Genomic DNA, 17,246 nt, shown 5'->3' with positions numbered 1-17,246 from the left:
GATCACATTGGATTTTACATGTCAATACAAGTTATTAGTGAATGCATCAGCGCCTTTTTTGTGGGGGGGGGGGTTGGGGGGGTTCTCAAAATTAGATTTCATAATGTACTATTTAATATGTGGTTTAGTTGCAGATAAGAGGGAAAGTGACCTCAGTGATCTACCATGAACCGCCACTGCAGCGCGGGGCGCCGCTTCTCCACCGCGACGTCAGTGTCTGTGTCGCACCCAAACGGTACCGACTGCAATAGCGACCCCAGCGGAAAGTTCCGCCGCGGTCTCGGAGCAAGCTACATTCTGCGTCCGGCCGCAGTCTGGGCCATGGATACAACCTTTAGTACATGCATCGTTTGTTTACTGATACCAAGCTAGAAGGGCGTACAGATTCTGGTGGAAAAACAAGGGCCAGATCGGTAAGTGCTCACCGCCCTTCAGATTGTTTCCGAGTGACCCGTGGTAAAGGTGTCCGCTCTGGATAATGAAACCAGTAGCCGCTAGCCCACGGCTAGTTAGCCGAGCTAGCTAGCTCGGGGTGACAGGGCAGAGCTGTCACGTCAAAATGTATCTAAGCCGGAGCCGTGCTTATTTGTACCCTTTGACAGACTCGGTTCAAAATAGTCTTGAAAGAAATGACAGTAGACAGCTAACTACAACGCAGCTTCCGCCATTTATCTGACATACGAGAACAAAGATTTGTTTTAAGCTAACGCGCTAACGAGCTAACCGTTATTGTAGTGCCGGTCATTTACTATTCCACTGTGTTGGTTATCCACCCACATAGCATCCACGCTAACGATTATTGGTGGTCCGTACAACAAATGTATTTGCTCTTCATCGATACGGCTTATGTAAGTTACAGCATATATAAATGTGTATGCTTTATTTCTAACACATTCTTTACACATGTAAGTGGTGTTTGTGAGTTTGGTGTCCACGGGAGGCTTTTGATAGTGGTCAATCACTAGCTCCACTTCCTTTTTTCCAACACCGCACTTCCTGTTTTCAAACACTTTCCAGGAGTTTACATTCTGTTTTTATCTCATTTTCCACCCTTCGCCACCATGTATTCCTCACCCATTTTTCCTCAGCCGCTCCCGCTCCGTGGGGATGACGGTGATTGATTTAATGGCTGTGGGTGGAATTTGAAATGTCTGAAAGTGCATCATCAACACATTCGCGTCTTTTGGTGCGATCACACTGGATGTGTTTGTTTACGTTCACTGAGCCCGGAGTTACGACCGATACCTATAGATTTTCTAAGCTTACACCACTACAAATGTCCAACACCAAAACGCATTGAGATCTCATCAAATCCACACTGATGCAACTGAACAAATAGGCAAATGTGGTTGCATTATGTATGGTTAGGTCCTTCCCATATGGAGAACGCTGACATTTGTGAATTAAGAGGTGTCCCATCGACTGATCGCAATTATTTGAGGAGATTGTGATGTTTTTGCGAAATCGTATATCATGAATACGTTGCTGTCCAAATTCACGGGGAATATTGAGCCGATAATAAATAGAACGCGAAGTACGTGCGTTTCCATCAGATGCATTGAGGACAATGAACAGCCTACCTGATTTTATATTCCCATGTTCCAATGTCATGTATGGTCATGGTCATGTGTGTATCTATTAACACAAATGTTATTTTTTAATTGTCCATCGCAGTTATTTGCATTGTGTATATTTATTTGTTATTTGTAGATGTCATGATCGTGACAGCCTGAGAAATGTTAGTCACACTTTATTTATAAAGCGCATTTCATACCAGGGCAACACAATGCGCTTTAAGAAAAAATAAAAAAAGAACACATTTGTCGGCTGGTCATGTCAAAAGAATGCCCCTGAAACAACAGCAACAACAAAAGCAGCAGCAGCAACAACAAAAACAACAACAAAAACAGCAACAAAAGCAACTACAACCAATGGATGCTCCCCCCTGTCTCCTTAATCTCTCCCTTGCTGTGGTGTTGACACATGCGTTTGCGTTTTCTTGTATCAAAATATTACCATTCAACGCTGTAAAAGTGGACCCCATCGCAGAGTTAAACATGTTTGCTGTTCGTAGGTTGCAGAGTCGCGGTGCGGTGTGCCGACCAGTGAATGCATAGAGTCAAGAAGGTCAAGCTTTGCGACAATACAGAGGGTATCTGGAAAAGGTACGGGGCGCTCCACATACCATTAGCACTCGTTTTTAGAGGAAGGTGTCTCTGCAAATTATGCAAATGCTTTTGCATAATTTTCCTGAGTGATATCTCGGACGTGGTTTCAGGGTGTTATTTGTTGACCATATGATGAATACATTTGCAGCTACACTGTTAGAAATGATGAGGAAGTTCAAGATTAAAGAAGTTACCTTGCCTCATTGAAATTTGAACTATTACTACTTACTATATTGCATTTTATGGTCTGCATCATGAAATATTACATTTATGCTATGAGATTTTACAAGGTGGTGCGAATATGGAAATATTTTATTCAATCACAAAAATCCTTTATAAGGTTTTGTAACCATAAGTAAAAATATTGAGTTTGTACAACCCACATCATTCTATATACTAAAAGAGTGGAGTTGTTCGTGTAAAATGAGTGAACTTGTGTTAAAATAAAGAAAAATTTGAAATATTTACTTAATGGGACTTCTATTCATGTACTTATAAAACTTAAAGCCAGTGTTCTTTTGTTTAACATCTACACATATTTGTGCTGTGACCCCCCTACATGTTTTCATTAAACATGTATTAACCCCCTCCTCCAGCTGTGTTACTGTGAGCATGACGGCGGTGGATGGCCTTTCGGACAGCACGGAGGTGGTAGAGATGGAGGATGTCCCGTCTCAGTTCTACGTGGAGAAGCACTCCTGGGACGGCCTCCGCGACATCATCCACTGCAGCAGGAAGTACTCGGGCATGATTGCCAACAAGGCACCCCATGACTTCCAGTTTGTGCAGAAAAAGGACGAGAGTGGCTCCCACTCCCATCGGCTCTACTACCTCGGTGAGTTGGCCGTCCTCTGTCCTCCCGTACTCAAATAGCTCCGCCCTGCCGGAGCCGAAGGGCTTTACTCCAAACTGACAATTCTTGTCCGCTGACTTCTGCCTCTGCCCAAAACCAGGAATGCCTTACGGAAGCAGAGAGAACTCCTTGCTCTACTCGGAAATCCCGAAAAAGGTCCGCAAAGAGGCCCTCCTGGTGTTGTCATGGAAACAGATGCTGGATCACTTTCAGGTGAGCATCCTTGCCATCACCAAGCTGTATTATTATATTTAAGTACCTAAAATGTTGCAATATGAATTCCTTGTGGGTATTGCCTTCTAATATTTAGTTGGTCTCAAAATATTGTCTGTAAACTCTTAAGATTATGCAGCGGTGCTTGGGTAAATCTTACAGTGAACCTTGTTAAGTCAACAATCAGCCCAATATGTAAAATAAAGTCTTAAAGTCGAAACATTCCTGCTCCATTCGATATGTGACGTGTGTTTATGATTCCTGGTTCCTGCCAGGCCACGCCGCACCAGGGCGCCTACTCTCGAGAAGAGGAGCTGCTGAGGGAGCGCAAGCGCCTGGGAGCGTTTGGCATCACGTCCTACGACTACCACGCCAAGACGGGGCTGTTCCTCTTCCAGGCCAGCAACAGTCTGTTCTACTGTCAGGACGGAGGCAACAATGGCTTCATTGTGAGTATCTCGCTCTCTAAAAGGGAGACTACAGTTTTGGGGGGGGGCGGAAATTTGGAAAATCGTATCCCTCAAACTTAGACGAGAAGATCAATACCAGCTGTAGGGTTGCCAGTTCGGCCAGATGAGTTTTGTTGATGGTAATGTTTGGGTGCAAGGCATTGCAGTTTGTACCTGGCAACTCGGCTTGGGCAATCATGCAAAAGTGCCCGAGCACCTGACCCTTTGCCCCTTGATGCCCCACTGTGCCCTTTTTTTTTATCAGGCGCAGGTTTTTTTATGAGCGTAAATGGGCATCGAGGTAGCGGATTGTCTGGGCAAGATATGCATATTCGTAAGGAACGTGTCCACGGTGCACTCACGACGTGATCACAGCGGAGCGCAAATCACGGGCGTCCTGATGCCCCTTCTCTTCCCCTCTCTCCTTCTCCGCTCCAGTTTCAGAACGCGGTAAACTGTACTTACACTTTCAATGCTTTGACTTTTCCTGGCAGATAAAAAAAAAAAATCGTCTGTCATCAGTGTCAATCGCGATGGATGGAGTCAATTGACGATTTAATCGTTATTCTGCCCAAGCCTACTGGCATCCCCCAACTCACTTGAAACGGAGCTTCACAGCTGATTTGCTCCCAGTGGATGGATAGTCAAAAATAGTGAAAAACGCAAGATGTATTGTTGAAATCAGCTTTTGAGACGTTAGAAGGTGTATTTCCTTAATTTCACAGGCGCTAGGTTCGTCGATCTCATCTTAAGCCATGCATTGAGCAAGCACAGTTAACATGAACTGGACAAACAGGGTTGAAATTGGTATTGACCTACTCGTCTGAATCTGGGTAAGATAGACAAAAAACGGGAACATCCCCTTGAAGTAAAAAATCTGTTCAGGGAACTCTAGTTTCGATGACAGAGCAATTCAGAGCAAGCTGAATTGAGTAAACGTGAATATTTTCAGCATATTTCACTTTCCTATAAAGCCATGAATAAAAGGTAGGATTTTTTACAAGTGTTTTTTTAAGTGCTTCCCTAAAGTGAAGCAGTAAAAGTGCCCCTGAGAGTATGTATGCTGGTTTTAGCAGTCTGCTCCTATAAAGCCTGTGGAGGTGAAGACCCAGTGCTCAGGGACCCGTATGGACCCCAAGATCTGCCCCGGACACCCCGACTTCATCGCATTCATCAACAGCAACGACCTGTGGATGGCCAACATCAAAACAGGCGAGGAAAGGAGGCTCACCTACTGCCACAAAGGTATGGGCCGCCAGGCTTGTTTGGATGCATTTGGGCTGCAAGAAGCACATGTCATTGGATTATGGATTGGTTAATGTTTTATTTTTATTTATTTTTCTAAAATTCTCTCTTTATGAGACTTATACAAAGGGGAATATTTTGTACAGGGGATTTGTAAAAATATTTTCCAAGTGATGCATAAAGGCAGATAATCAAGTTGTTGAACCAAACCCACGGACATGAATGAAGTGTTGCTGTATTCGGGGCAGTCCAGACATTTTGTGGTCCAAATCTGATTCACATCGCTCTATATTTAGAGCAGGAATGTTCTTCCGAATTTTCTGAAGGACGCAGAGCCAACCTACCGGAAGTAGCCGAATGAAGGGACCTTGGTTGGCAGAGCGGTTAGGGCTGGGAAGGTGGAGCTTGGCACTTTTGTTATATATGTGCAGAGTGGGGCTCTGGGGAGGCTTTCGAGTGGGGTGAGGTGCGCTGCAGTTTAGACCCCATTGGTGTGTTTTGGTTGCTTCGAGCAGGATCTGTGCCGTGTCGAAACGAGAGACGGCCGGAGCCGATGCTGCGTCTCACGAGAACTCGGAAAACGAATCGGTCACAGAGAGTTGTCACTGCGTCATCATTCACCCGACACGGCACCAAACGGTCACGTGAAAACTGCAGAGTACCGACTGGACAATCGTCACTCTGTCACTGCGACATCATTGCGCAACACACAAGGGAATATAAGACACAAACTACCGAAATACAAGCAGTTTATTAACTGTCCAAGCAGAGAGAACAGATTGGTTGGTTGCTCTGCGCAGGATCTTCGCCAGGTCGAGACAAGAGACAGCAGCAACTGATGCTGCGTTCCATGGGAACTCAGAAAATTTTAATTTGTGTCGGTTGCAAGTGATGCTATGTTTCAGGGGAACTCGGAAAAATTGTTATTCCTGACTAATGCGACTTAACTGGACCCCGTGCATTGCTACCTGGAGCTATATTTCGGGTTCCAGCCCCATTGTTTTTGTTGATGGAAAACTGACGTCAGTGGTGTGTGGATGTCATGGATCTCCCGCACTCACAGACAAGATGAATAAAATGTGTATTCAGGGCAGTTCTGACATGGCGTCGTTCGAGTTTCATCACCCTTGCAACGAATGTGTATGTGCAAGTGGCGGTGGGCGCAGGTCACATGATAGCGTTGCAGTCTAGTGATTGGTCAACAATTGTGACCTCACCAAGATGGCGGCACGTGTAGATGTAACTGATGTCAGACTTTGACGAATGTCATGGATCCGACAAACCTACAGACAATCTGAATAAGATGTGCATTCGGTGCAGTTCCAACTTGGCGTCGTTCGAGTTTCATCCAGATCGGTTCAATATTGTGGATGGCGTTTGTGATCAAACAATCACTACCTCACCAAGATGGCGCCACCACGCGCAGACGTATAGTTCCTTCCGCGCATGCTTACACAGATCACGTGATAGCGCTGCAGTCTACAAGGCTGTTATGAGTGAACTTATGCACTTATAAAATATACCGGAGGAGATAGCTAGGCTCTCCGTGGAGTGTCTCCTCTGGCAAGCGGCGTTTCTGGCTCCAATTGGCCTGTTCGGCCATTGTACTTTCAGCTAAGTGCAATTTGCCCTTGTTTTTCGTCTGATCACAATTATCCATGTGAGGCAAAGTAAATAATCCATACACCCTGGAGAAATAGTCGCGATTGGACTTTAACTAAAGGAATTTAAGGTACGCACTTTTAACCATACAAAGTTACAAAATGACAGGTATTATTTAAAGTATTACTTTAGTAAGTCTACAAAACAAAAACCCAATAACATCATTCCAGAGATATTGATGTAAACAAAGTTTCTGAATTATAATTACTGGTAACAATAACCATAAACAATTACAAAATGCAAAGAACATGTATTTATTCTGTATATGTTTTGCAATATTTTCATTCTTTCTGTATTTTTGGTGTAGCCCACTACAAACAATTCATTTCATTATATATCCTCTACAATTGAAGTCTGTTCAACCACTTACCTTAGTTTATTTATTTATATAAATATATATATATTTTATAAAATAATTGTTCCCCAATATGGATTAATAATCGTAATCATAATATTGACTAAAGTAGTTGTGATTATCATTTTAGCTATAATCCTGCAGCCCTACTTCTGAATGATAACCGCCGTTAGTTGCTGCGTAGGAAACCCGCCCACAGGCGCAAACCCCGCCCGATCATAGATATACTGTAACCAGGCCGGAACGAATTAACTTCTGTAGTCACAAGACACAGAGAGCCAAGGCACATTGACCATTGAACTTAAACAAAGGACTGGCTACCATGGACCCGCATATTGCGGCTTGCAGCTGTATTCAGGGGTCCAGCCTGCAGAGCTGTAAACTCGGAGACATATTATTCTCTCATATCTCATATTATATGAGATTTGTGTTTGGGGCAGTCCCCACACAGCATGGTCCAAGTTTTATCCAAATCGGACTATTTTTGGAGGAGTAGTTATAAATAAACCGTTTTTCCAGAGCCAACGTTCTGGCAGTAGACTAGTGAAGGTACCAGGTGTGGTGGAGTGGGGTACTTTGTGACATCATCAACCCACTCAACAAAGCAGGGCACTCTGTGACATCATCATCCAATATGATATACAGCATAATTATGTGCAGGTGTTGCTCTGGGGGGCATTTCACATGGGACGTGGTGCGCGCTGTGCTGCAATCTGGACTCCGTTGGGGTTGTTGTCCGTTGGTTGCTCCACACAGGATCTGTGCCGGGGTCAATATGAGAGGGCAAACAATGGCAGACTATCGGTGTGTTAACGTATGGCTAGTACTATTACGTTTAATGTAGGGTGTTTTCTCATCAATATCTCATACTTTTTTTAATCTTTCTAAAAATAAAATTCTGCTTTTCATTTTTATACAGTGATCAAGAATCGAATAAAAAATAAATAATCCGCTGTCAGTACTCACGTGTGTTTTCGTGACAAAACATAGTTTGACGACCCGATGAAAGATTTTGTATCGTGTGACCTCCTGTCACCGATCAGTCATGTAGTGTGAATCCACAAGACTGCAGAATTCCCAATCACAAGACAGAAAGTTGTGTAGTGTGAACAGTACAGAGATCTGACGATAGAAAGTCATAGTGTGCCCATGGCATAAACTGGACACCGTGCATTGCTGCCTATAGCTGTATGTATTTTTATATATTCTTTCTCATGGTGACCTATTTCTACCTAGTATCAGACTGACGTCTGGTATCAGTTTAGGGCTCTAAGACACGGGTATTCAAACTGAACAATTACAGCAATGCCTCGTGAAGAGTGGCATTTTCTTGGGAATGTGGAACTCAAATTGTTAGTGTGTGTGGCGAATTCCATCCAGATCGGCATCAGTTCACCCTCATCCCTTTTGAGAGAAAAAGAATTAGAAGACCTCTAAAGAATGTGAGTGGAATGAACTGTCCGGCTTGTCTTATTTCCGCCCCGTTCTGATCCGTAGCTCTTCTTTCAGGTCTCGATAACGTCAAGGAGGACCCCAAGTCTGCAGGTGTGGCCACCTTCGTCATCCAGGAGGAGTTTGACCGCTTCACTGGCTACTGGTGGAGCCCCTCGGCGGTAGAAGGTCAGTGCATCATTCCTAACACACACACACACACACACACACTAGGGGTGGGACAAAAGATCTATACTGGAATATATTGTGATACTTCCTCTTGTCAATGTACTTGTAGTCAAGATTCGCGAGAAAACAAATGCAGTGTACATTGAGAGATGCAAACTTCTCTACAAAATCGACTGCTTAATTTTTTCATGAAATTTGGTTTGTTATAAATGTGAGAAATTGAACATGATACTGGTTACTTATTGGAATTCAATTGAAAACATTGCATTCTGGGAAATTGGAATACTGAGACGGCTAATCCTGTTGACGACAACAAACACGTTTGTGTTTGTTTTAGTCGTGATTAGGGGTGTCACGATTCTCCAAATCCATGATTCGATTGGATTTTTCGATTGTAAGCCCTTTTCACACGCAGTTCCCCGTAATTTACAGGTAGCCTTTCCGGCACTGCGAGTCAGTAAATATACGCCAGAAGACGGAGGTAGGTCCAAGCCCCCACCTCGCCCGACGCGCGCTGGCTGAAGTGGGATCTTTCATTTCGATTCATGGAATCTTTCATCACTTTCATTGCACCGCAGGGTTTCGTGAGACCCTCCGAATCTTATGCAAGGTCGCCATTTTCAGGAACGCTCCTGCAGCACACAGCAGTGCATGTGCACACTCGCTCCCTCTCCCTTTTGGAAAACACTACCCCCACATGAACCTGCTTGTGATTTAGAAGTTTGAAATCGAAACCCTCATTTCGATCGGCGCACACACCGCTGTCTGGAGGAGAAATAAAAAAAAACCCACTCAATCACTATTCTCTGATGCCTCTTTTCCACTGCGGATGTTGGCGCGTAAATAGACAGGAATATCCGTGCATCATTAGACCACTTCACATCCCATTTAGAATCCAAAATAAAGAAGTTATTGACTTTTTTTTCCGGCATGTGGGACCATGAAATGTTTTGAGTGCAGGGACCTCGCTCCGCGACCGGAGAACCCCCCCACTAGGGGTTCTCACCAGGCTTCGAGCTAATTCAGCACCGTAACAAGCCGGCCTCCGAGCCAGAGTAGTGTATCCGCTCCCCACCACTGAAGGACCGCGCCCAATGCGCACGCACCAGTTACATTTACGTTTCACTTTTTCCAAACAAGTGAGAAACTAAGGAAACAAAATCAATTCCATATTAAATAATATGAAAGTAATTCCATTTCTGTAGCTGTAGTTGATTCAGACAATACGCTTCACAATGATGGTTAGAAGTACACATGAAGTCACAATGAGAGGGAAAACATTGCAGTAGTTTCTCTATATGCAATACAAGAAGACTTAGACAATGAACATTACAAATGAAGAGACTCGCCCTCTCTCTCTCTCCGCCCCCGCTCTGAGGGATCAGTTTCAGAGCTCACCTCTCTGAATACATGTGGAGTATTACCAGAGAAACGCAGAGAAAGATTCCAATAGTATTTACCCAACGGTGTTTGAGTGCAGAGGAGTTGTTTAGCTAGACCAGGATGCTGTACTGAGTTGTCCTGTCCTCAGAATAAAAGGTATTTTGTGATAAAGCTTCACATGCCTAACATTACATTTCCTTTCGCAGCAATTCATTTTTTTCAGTCATTTGAATCCTAATGAAAATCAAAAAATCCTACTAAAAGAACAAAAGCACTGCTCAGATGCAGACCTCCATGGCCTACATCAGCGGTCCCCGCACGTGTTCCTTCCAGTGAAGGCAGTGACTCAGATCACTTCTCCTCTTCCTTCCCTTTACCCCAGACCCTGATGGAGGGAAGACCCTTTACCTCCTGTACGAGGAGGTGGATGAGAGTGAAGTAGAGATTATACACGTCCCCTCTCCAGCGCTGGAGGAGAGGAAAGCAGATGCATACAGATATCCCCGCACAGGTCTTTATAACCGATCTCTCACACACACGCGCACACACGCACATACATATAATAAAGGCTTTCATTCTTTGAAAGGATTTTCTCATCAAAATCAAATTAATTTTACTTTGTTTCTGTAGATTGACATTCCGTTTTCAAACCTGAAACCCTTATATATATTTATTTATTTATATTATACAGGTAGCAAAAATCCACAGGCCACCCTTAAACTGGCAGCGATCAAGACAGATCATCAAGGCAGAGTAAGACTCTTTCATGGACACCCCTCCCTCACTCACCACAATACTCACTCATCTGTTGACCTGTGTGTGTGTGTGTGTGTGTGTGTGTGTGTGTGTGTGTGTGTGTGTGTGTGTGTGTGTGTGTGTGTGTGTGTGTGTGTGTGTGTGTGTGTGTGTGTGTGTGTGTGTGTGTGTGTGTGCTCCTGCAGATTATCAGCACACAAGACAAAGAGCTAGTTCTCCCCTTCAACACGTTGTTCCCTGGGACGGAATACATCGCCAGGGCAGGATGGACAAGTGACGGCAAATAGTAAGGGTTGTGGCAAAAACAAAGGAGAAGAATTCCAAATTTTAAGATTGTTTCCAATTTGAGATCTGTCAGTAGGAAGTTGGTGGCATCTAATGTCGATAGCCAACCTTGCATTATAGACCTATCAGTCACAACATTAAAACCACCTGCCAAATATTGTGTAGCTCCCCCTTGTGCCACCAAAATAGCTCTGACCCATCGAGGCATGGACTCCACAAGACCTCTGAAGGTGTCCTGTGGTATCTGGCACCAAGACTTTAGCAGCAGATCCTTTAAGTCCTGTAAGTTGTGAGGTGGGGTCTCCATGGATCGAGCTTGTTCCAGCACATCCCACGGACACTCCATCAAATTAAGCTCTGGGGAATTTGGAGACCAAGTCAACACCTGGAACTCTGTCATGTTCCTCAAACCATTCCTGAACAAGTTTGCAGTGTGGCAGGGTCATTATCCTGCTGAAAGAGGCCACAGCCATCAGGGAATACCGTTGCCATGAAGATGATGCACTTGGTCAGCAACAATGTTTAGGTAAGTGGTACGTGTCAAAGTAACATCCACATGAACACTAGGACCCAAGGTTTCCCAGGAGAACATTGTCCCGAGCATCGCACTGCCTCGGCCGGCTCGCTGTCTTCCTCTAGTGCATCCTGGTGCCATCTCTTCCCCAGGTAAACGAGGCACATGCACCCGGCCATCCACATGATGTAGAAGAAAACATGATTCATCAGACCAGACCACCTTCTTCCATTGCTGCATGGTCCAGTTCTGACGCTCACATGCCCGTTGTAGGTGCCGTCGGTGGTGGACAGGGGTCAGCATGGACACTATGACCAGTCTGCAGCTATGCAGCAAGCTGTGATGCACTGTGTGTTCTGACACCTTTCTATCATAACCAGCATTAACTTTTTCAGCAATTTGTGCTACAGTGCTACAGTATTCTCTACAGTACTCTCCACACACGCATCAATGAGCTTTGGGCGCCCATGACCCTGTCACCGGTTCACCGGTTGTCCTTCCTTGGACCATTTTTGGGCCAAAGTCACTCAGATCTTTTCAGATTTTTCATGCTTCCAACACATCAACTTCAAGAACTGACTGTTCACTTGCTGCCTAATATATCCCACCCCTTGACAGGAGCCATTGGAACGAGATGAGCAATGTTATTCACTTCACCTGTCAGTGGCTTTAATGTTGTGGCTGATTGGTGTATCACATGAGCCTCTGTTTTAAAGTGGTAATCCGTAAGATTATGATGTAAAAAAAAATCTGGTACAGTGGTACTTTGACTTTTGAGTTTAATTCATTCTGTGATAGAGCTCGTAATTCAATCTGCTCGTATAGCAAATCAGTTTTCCCCATTGAAATTAATTGAAATGCCATTAATCCGTTCCAGCCCCCAAAAAAACACCCCAATTTTTTTTTGTTACATGTTTTTAAATAAGAAAAATGTATTTATAAATAACAAATATTGGATAAAAACATAATAAAACACAATAAAAGAGAATGTGTAGATCAATTTTACCTTCTCGCAGATGATACCCTCCTGCGAGCTGCTTCTCCGTCAACCACACCAACAGCAGATTCTCTATCTTTTCATGGACAGCGGTCCGCAGCTTAGACATTATTTTAACGCCCTTGCCTGGCGTAATACCCTTTATCGTCTTCTTCTACTTCAGTATGGTTCACATCGTAGAAGTACTACGCTTGTACTGCCTTGCCAATTCCATCACACGCACACCTTGCTCATGTTTTTCTATTATTTTGTGCTTTAAGTCAATGGACATCATCCGCTGCTTCTTCTTACTTTTTTCGGACCCATGGTTCGAAAAAAATAAATAAAAAATTGGCAAAATAACTGCACAAAAAGCACAAATCGCGAGCACAAAACACAAAGGAGATGCTTCCACGCTCAGGTAACCATGTGAAGGGAAGGAGTGAGATGCGGGATGCTGACCGCATTCGCTCGCCACGCCCACCAGCGGCGGCACCTGAAGCTCGCTCCTCGTAACTCACATTTTTGCTCGCAAATCAATACAAAAAATCGACGGAACGACGGCTCGTAACTCGGAAAACTCGTTTGTGAGTGCCCTCGTAACTCAAGGTACCACTGTATTTGTTTAACTGTGTTTACGTTATTTGTGTTTTGCTCCCCTACATTTGCTATATGCCGTTTCCATTGTTGGTGGCAGATAGTGGTGTAACGGAACGTAGTCGAGGATTAATTGCAAAATTTAACCATCAAAGTGAAAGTTTTACTGTCGCTGTTACTTTTTAAAGTAATAATTCCCTAAATCTTGATTGCAGAATTGCAATGAAAAGCAGATAAACAAGACAGATGTGTGCTGTTTTACTCTGAAGCGCAATGACTGGCTCATGGTATATCGCGCTATGTTGCTGCTGCTTTACGACATGTTGTCAATAAGCTGTGGATGTAACCAATGTCGCCGCTATGCATGTCCGCCATAATGGAGCGGTCAATACCGCTAGTAAACAAACACAATGTGTATTGAGAGATGCAGACTTCTCTACAAAATTGACTGTAACCCGTTTAATTCTGAATTAAATTCAGATTTTCATGAAATGTGATTTGTTATGAACGTGAGAAATTTTGCATGATATTGGTTACTTATTGGTACAGCTAGTTACTGAGGGCGGATCTAATCATATTTTTTCATATTGCACCTTGATTTAACAATTGAGTATTGCATATTTTAAGATTTTATTTAATCATTGGACATCTTGAATGTTGCTTTCATTTAAGAACATGGGCAAAAGTTCCTTGTTTGTGTTTTACAGAATACAGTGATATGGTCTGAACAGTGAGTTTTGTGTTGATCTGTTGCACCCCTAGCGGTGGGTTCCGGCTTTCCTGGCATGAATGTACTGATCGGGCCAACACAGACAATGCTATGAATTTCCACTTTAACACCAATCAGCTCATCCATCATGGTGTCCTCCTCCCTGTGTCTATCTAGCGGCTGGGCAGTGCTGCTGGACCGCAGCCAGAGGAGACTCCAGCTGGCTCTCCTGCCCCCGGCCCTCTTCATCCCCGTTACAGAGGACCCAGCTCAGAGGCTGGACAGCCTCGAGGCCCTGCCCAGCAACACACAGCCATATATTATTTACGAGGAGACGACCGACGTCTGGATAAACGTGAGTTCAAAACTCGTTACAGATAACGTTCAAGAGGTAAATTACAAAATATGTCTGTTGTGACATATTAATAATAAAGGTCAAATTTCTTGCAACTAGTCGACCACTTGCTTTTTCCTTTTCTGCAGGTTCACGATATCTTTTATCCATTCGTCCAAACGACAGACGAAGAGTTCACTTTCATTTGGGTGAATGAGTCTAAAATGGGCTTCAGCCATCTTTATAAAATCACATCCCTGTTACAACCGCGCTGCTACCACTGGGCAGACGACTATCACCACATAGAAGGTAGGTTTCATACTTTCATATTTCATATTGTCTGAGGATGCCCACGTCTTGGTGAGGTGTTTTTGTAATCGTGTCTGTGTGTGTGTGTGTGTGTGTGTGTGTGTGTGTGTGTGTGTGTGTGTGTGTGTTTTCTGCAGGAGATTTCAAATGTGCAATCAAGGAGGAACTTCCTCTGACCAGTGGAGAGTGGGAGGTTCTTGCTCGACACGGCTCCAAGGTCAGACATGTTATATCAATAATAAATAAATTATAAATTACCCATTTGGAAACCTCACAGCTGTTTTTTTGTTTGTTTTGTTTTGTTTTGTTTTTTTCTTATATATTATATAATTTTGTATATATTATTTATCTGTAATTGTATTAATGACAAATTAAAATAATTGTAATTTATCTTTTTTGTTTCTTGATTACTGTTTTTCCTTTTATGTGTTTTATAAAGAAACGCTTACACAATAATTTTCTTTTGTTTGTCATGACACATTATATATGATTAATGTGACATTTTGAAAAGGGAAAAAATATATATATACCATATTGGAGAGTAAAATGCTTTTTGCTTTTCAATTTGGAGTCACAAATTTCCATTGGATTCTGTCTGATTCAAATGTAATAGAAAGCATGCACACAGGGAAGTATTCACTTTGAGTACTGATCCAATACTTGGAATAATAGTAATATTTATATATTATACTATTATTACTAATACATTACTATTTAGTTTACATAGAAGCATGATCTCTACATTATGAATGCATTAAGAGTTCAGATTTCTCGTGAATTGATTTATTTACTACACTGTTTTAAACCAAAAGAAATTCCCTCTATCCCTCCCTCCCTACCTCCAGATCTGGGTGAATGAGGCGACGAAGCTAGTGTACTTCCAGGGCACCAGAGACACGCCTCTGGAGCACCACCTGTACGTGGTCAGCTACGAGTCCCCCGGGGACGTGGTCCGACTGACCAAGAACGGCTTCTCCCACAGCTGCTCCGTTAGCCAGGTGCCGGTCATGATCCTTCCTCACAAATGGTGATCATCAATCGGAGTTGATAGAATAGAGAGTTCATTTCCTTTCTTCTCTGCCCGCGCAGAACTTCGACATGTTCGTCAGTCACTACAGTAACGTGAGCACGCCGCCGTGCGTCCACGTCTACAAGCTGACCGGCTCGGAGGGCGACCCACTGCACATGGTGCCCGAGTTCTGGGCCAGTATGATGGAGTCGCCAGGTAAGAGAACTCATCCAAGGGTTTAGAGTTTGCTGAGAAATCCTGAATGGCGGTGAAATTAAGTCTGTGTTTTCAAACGAAGTATGAGAGAGGTTCATCACGATAAACTTAAAGGGTATAAAACAAATACCTGCAAAATACTTGTAGGTGACTTTACTAAATGGAATTAAGCAACCTTGCCTTGTAAAAAGTAGAGAAGGAAACTATTGTACAAATTGTAACTATTGTAACCAATGTGCAATTACACTGATATTATACTGTATATACTGTAATAGGCTAGTTAGCACATAGTCATATTCAATATTAATATTTATAATGGATAGCCTAGAAATCCATTACAATCTGTTATCCTGTGCATAGTATCGCATTTTGTATATTTGTATCTTTATATGTCGGACTCTTTCTGTCTCGTATTCTTTTTTTTTTGGGGGGGGGGCTTATTTGTATATATTTGACAGATTCATTTTTTATTACAATTTTTACTTCACTTTATTTGTATATTATTATTAATTTTATACTCCATATTTTCGGACTATTACGCTTTTTTTATTTTTGTTTTAATGGTCCACCATGTAACTCACCAAATGTCACCACAACAGCAAGTCGGAGGTGGGATGGGGATGGTAGCTCAGGCGGAGCTGGTGGTCTAGTGATCCAAAGGTTGCTGGTTCAATCCCAGGCTCCTCCTGCTAGCATGCTGTAGTGTCCTTGAGCAAGACACTTAACCCCTAATTGCTCCTGATGGCTGCGTCCGTCAGTGTTTGAACAATTGTAAGTCGCTTTGGATAAAAGCGTCTGCTAAATGTAATGTAAAGTCCTCGTACACCGATCAGCCACAACATTAAAGCCACTGACAGGTAAAGTGAATAACATTGCTCATCTTGTTCCAGTGGCTCCTGTCAAGGGGTGGGATATATTAGGCAGCAAGTGAACAGTCAGTTCTTGAAGTTGATGTTTTGGAAGCAGGAAAAATGGGCATCTGAACATCATCAGGATCAGGATGGGCATCAGGATCTGACCGACTTTGACAAGGGCCAAATTGTGGTGGCTAGACAACTGGCACAGAGCATCTCCAAAATGGCAGGTCTTGTGGGGTGTTCCTGGTATGCAGTGGTTAGTACCTACCAAAAGTGGTCTAAGAAAGGACAGGCGACAGGGTCACACAGAACTGCTTCTCTAGCAGAAACTGCTGGAAAGTAAATGCTGCTATGATAGAACGTGTAGACCGGTCAGAGTGCCCATGCTGACCCCTGTCCACCACTGACAGAGCCTACAATGGGCGCGTGAGCGTCAGAACTGGACCATGGAGCAATGGAAGAAGGTGGCCTGGTCTGATGAATCATGTTTTCTTCTACATCATGTGGATGGTCGGGGTTAGGTTATCCTATTGAGCATCTGTGGGATGTGCTGGAACAACAAGCCAGATCCATGCAGGCCCCACCTCACAACTTACAGGACTTAAAGGATCTGCTGCTAACGTCTTGGTGCCAGATACCACAGGACACCTTCAGAGGTCTTGTGGAGTCCATGCCTCCATGGTCAGAGCTGTTTTGGTGACACGAGGGGGAACTACACAGTGTTAGTTATTAGTGG

The 17,246-nt window shown here is 43.5% G+C and overlaps 1 protein-coding gene across 3 annotated transcripts in view; it reads left to right on the top strand.

The window, feature by feature from the left end:
• Positions 1-279: 279 nt before the first annotated feature.
• dpp9 (dipeptidyl-peptidase 9) overlaps positions 280-17,246 on the top strand; it is a 25,509-nt gene continuing 8,542 nt past the window's right edge. Inside the window, exons 1-15 of one of the 3 annotated variants that reach the window (XM_080011654.1) lie at positions 280-413; positions 2,075-2,165; positions 2,765-3,003; positions 3,122-3,234; positions 3,510-3,683; positions 4,760-4,928; positions 8,455-8,565; positions 10,331-10,459; positions 10,640-10,701; positions 10,890-10,990; positions 13,963-14,140; positions 14,269-14,428; positions 14,566-14,645; positions 15,274-15,426; positions 15,518-15,653. In XM_080011654.1, coding sequence (XP_079867780.1) covers positions 2,110-2,165; positions 2,765-3,003; positions 3,122-3,234; positions 3,510-3,683; positions 4,760-4,928; positions 8,455-8,565; positions 10,331-10,459; positions 10,640-10,701; positions 10,890-10,990; positions 13,963-14,140; positions 14,269-14,428; positions 14,566-14,645; positions 15,274-15,426; positions 15,518-15,653 — 1,861 coding nt within the window. In that variant the 5' untranslated portion in view covers positions 280-413; positions 2,075-2,109. Of the gene's footprint in view, positions 414-2,074; positions 2,166-2,764; positions 3,004-3,121; positions 3,235-3,509; positions 3,684-4,756; positions 4,929-8,454; positions 8,566-10,330; positions 10,460-10,639; positions 10,702-10,889; positions 10,991-13,962; positions 14,141-14,268; positions 14,429-14,565; positions 14,646-15,273; positions 15,427-15,517; positions 15,654-17,246 lie in introns of all 3 variants that reach the window. The other 2 variants (XM_080011653.1, XM_080011655.1) reach the window with 2 other exon arrangements.

The sequence above is a fragment of the Zeus faber genome (genome assembly GCF_960531495.2).
Source record: "Zeus faber genome assembly, chromosome: 12".
Taxonomy (NCBI): Eukaryota; Metazoa; Chordata; class Actinopteri; order Zeiformes; family Zeidae; genus Zeus; species Zeus faber.
Note: the sequence above shows the minus strand (reverse complement) of the source record. Positions and strands in the feature narration are given on the sequence as shown.